We start from the raw sequence: 1,707 nt of genomic DNA, 5'->3' as shown, positions 1-1,707 counted from the left end.
TCAAAACCCATGGTGCGTTCAGGAGGAAAAAGAAAGTGCCCTACAAAAGAGCCGGTATCGAAATCAGTCTTTAGGGGTGAAGTGTCAGGCAGCACCATGGAAGGGATATGCGAGGGTTGCCAGCTTAGAGCACAAGTATGCTTGGATCTCAGTTGTGCAAGTACTTAAAAAAAACAAACAAACAAAACAAACTTGTCCTTTTCTTCAGAATCCCCAAAATACTATATTTTTGTTTTCATGAATGTTTTTAGGAGATGGTTGCTCAAACTGTATTGGAGCCTTGCTTTTTAATTTAAATTTGGTTGGAAGTAAGTGGTCTCAAGTAGGAGCTCTGGACAATTAAAGTTTTCCTACCGTGATGTCAGCCAAATCTTTGCACAAGATAAGGTCTACAGACCTACATGTCTTTATTGGTGGGGAGATAAATGGTTAAAAATTGATATTTTCATACCACTAGGACAAAGCTAGAAGACTTACCATGCGTGTGTCTTTCTCCACAAGAGCGATTTGGAATTAATTACAAGACACGATTATATACAAAGTTAGAGTTCCCTGCATTTGATCTGGGGCTGGGTAAGATGTAGTAATCAAACTGGAACTTAATCCAAATAAAGGACTTGATTCCTGTTCCAAAACAAGATCTCCTGCACAAAGATCATGTTTCTTTTATTTTGCCAAACCCATTTTTTTCCCTTGTCCTGTTATAAATGACACTTGATAACACAGCTCTCACTAATATGTAAATTACTTGTTTCCATGGCCGTAGCCTGAGTTGAGTGCAATGTATTATTTCAAATAATTTTGAGTTGGTATTAAATGTCTGTTTTTCTGCCCCCCCTAGGAAATTTTACCTGGGTTATTTTTAGGCCCATATTCTTCAGCTATGAAAAGCAAGGTATGATTTTCAGAATAGTGTCTCATAAGGAAACTTTGCTGTGGTGATTTGTTACTGTGATGATATGTTCAAGTGTTATCTATATAGGTGTAAATTTGGTTGCAACGCTGAACTGGAACATGAAAGGTGCCAGAGTAGAAGTAATACATGGTGCGTGTATGGGATGGTCCTCTTAGCCCGCAGGATTATCTGACTGGGGCCGGTGTGAATGCCTCCCCTTTCCAGAGTGAATCTGAGCTACTGCCTCAGGCCCATGCTGGGGCAGTTGACACGTACAAGACTGCGTTTTCCTTAACAATCTTGTGAGCTAAAAGGTTGCTTCAGGAGAAAAATGAAAAAGAGCCCTGACTGATTTTTTTTTTTCATGTGGCCTGAAGTTCTGCATGCATTCGGACACACACACGTGCATGCTCTCTCAAATCAGCTAGTCAGCTTTACCTACTCCTTACAAACCAGAGAAAAGTGCAAGTTTGAAGTGACTTGCACACTAATTGCAGTGAACATTCATGTGTGAGCTTTTTGTATTAAAATTGAGTCTTAAAGTTAAGCTTGAATATAATTTTTCTTAGGAAAAGGTAAACATTTGAGACTGCCTGATCAGTAATGTGCAAATCTATTTCCTTTGCTAAAGTGTTGCAATACAAATCAGAACTGAGAGCTCTCACATATGCAGTAAAATAAGGTAAATTGCATCTACAATAAAGTCAAGCACTGCTAAGGCAAAGCTTGTACCTGCAAGCTTACCTCGTAGTTTAAATGATCTTATTTTCAATGGTCTGATTCCAGCAAGAATCCAATGCTAGCTGAAAATT

General features: G+C 38.8%; 1 protein-coding gene across 1 annotated transcript in view; it reads left to right on the top strand.

Moving 5' to 3' along the window:
• Positions 1-1,707, top strand: part of STYX (serine/threonine/tyrosine interacting protein) — a 21,425-nt gene that overhangs the window by 13,391 nt on the left and 6,327 nt on the right. The window contains exon 2 of the mRNA XM_009322945.1: positions 842-895. Within this exon, the coding sequence (XP_009321220.1) occupies positions 842-895 (54 nt within the window). The remainder of the gene's footprint in view (positions 1-841; positions 896-1,707) is intronic.

Source organism: Pygoscelis adeliae, unplaced genomic scaffold (assembly GCF_000699105.1).
Source record: "Pygoscelis adeliae isolate BGI_AS28 unplaced genomic scaffold, ASM69910v1 Scaffold314, whole genome shotgun sequence".
NCBI classification, from domain to species: domain Eukaryota; kingdom Metazoa; phylum Chordata; class Aves; order Sphenisciformes; family Spheniscidae; genus Pygoscelis; species Pygoscelis adeliae.
This window is presented reverse-complemented; position numbering and strand designations above follow the sequence as displayed.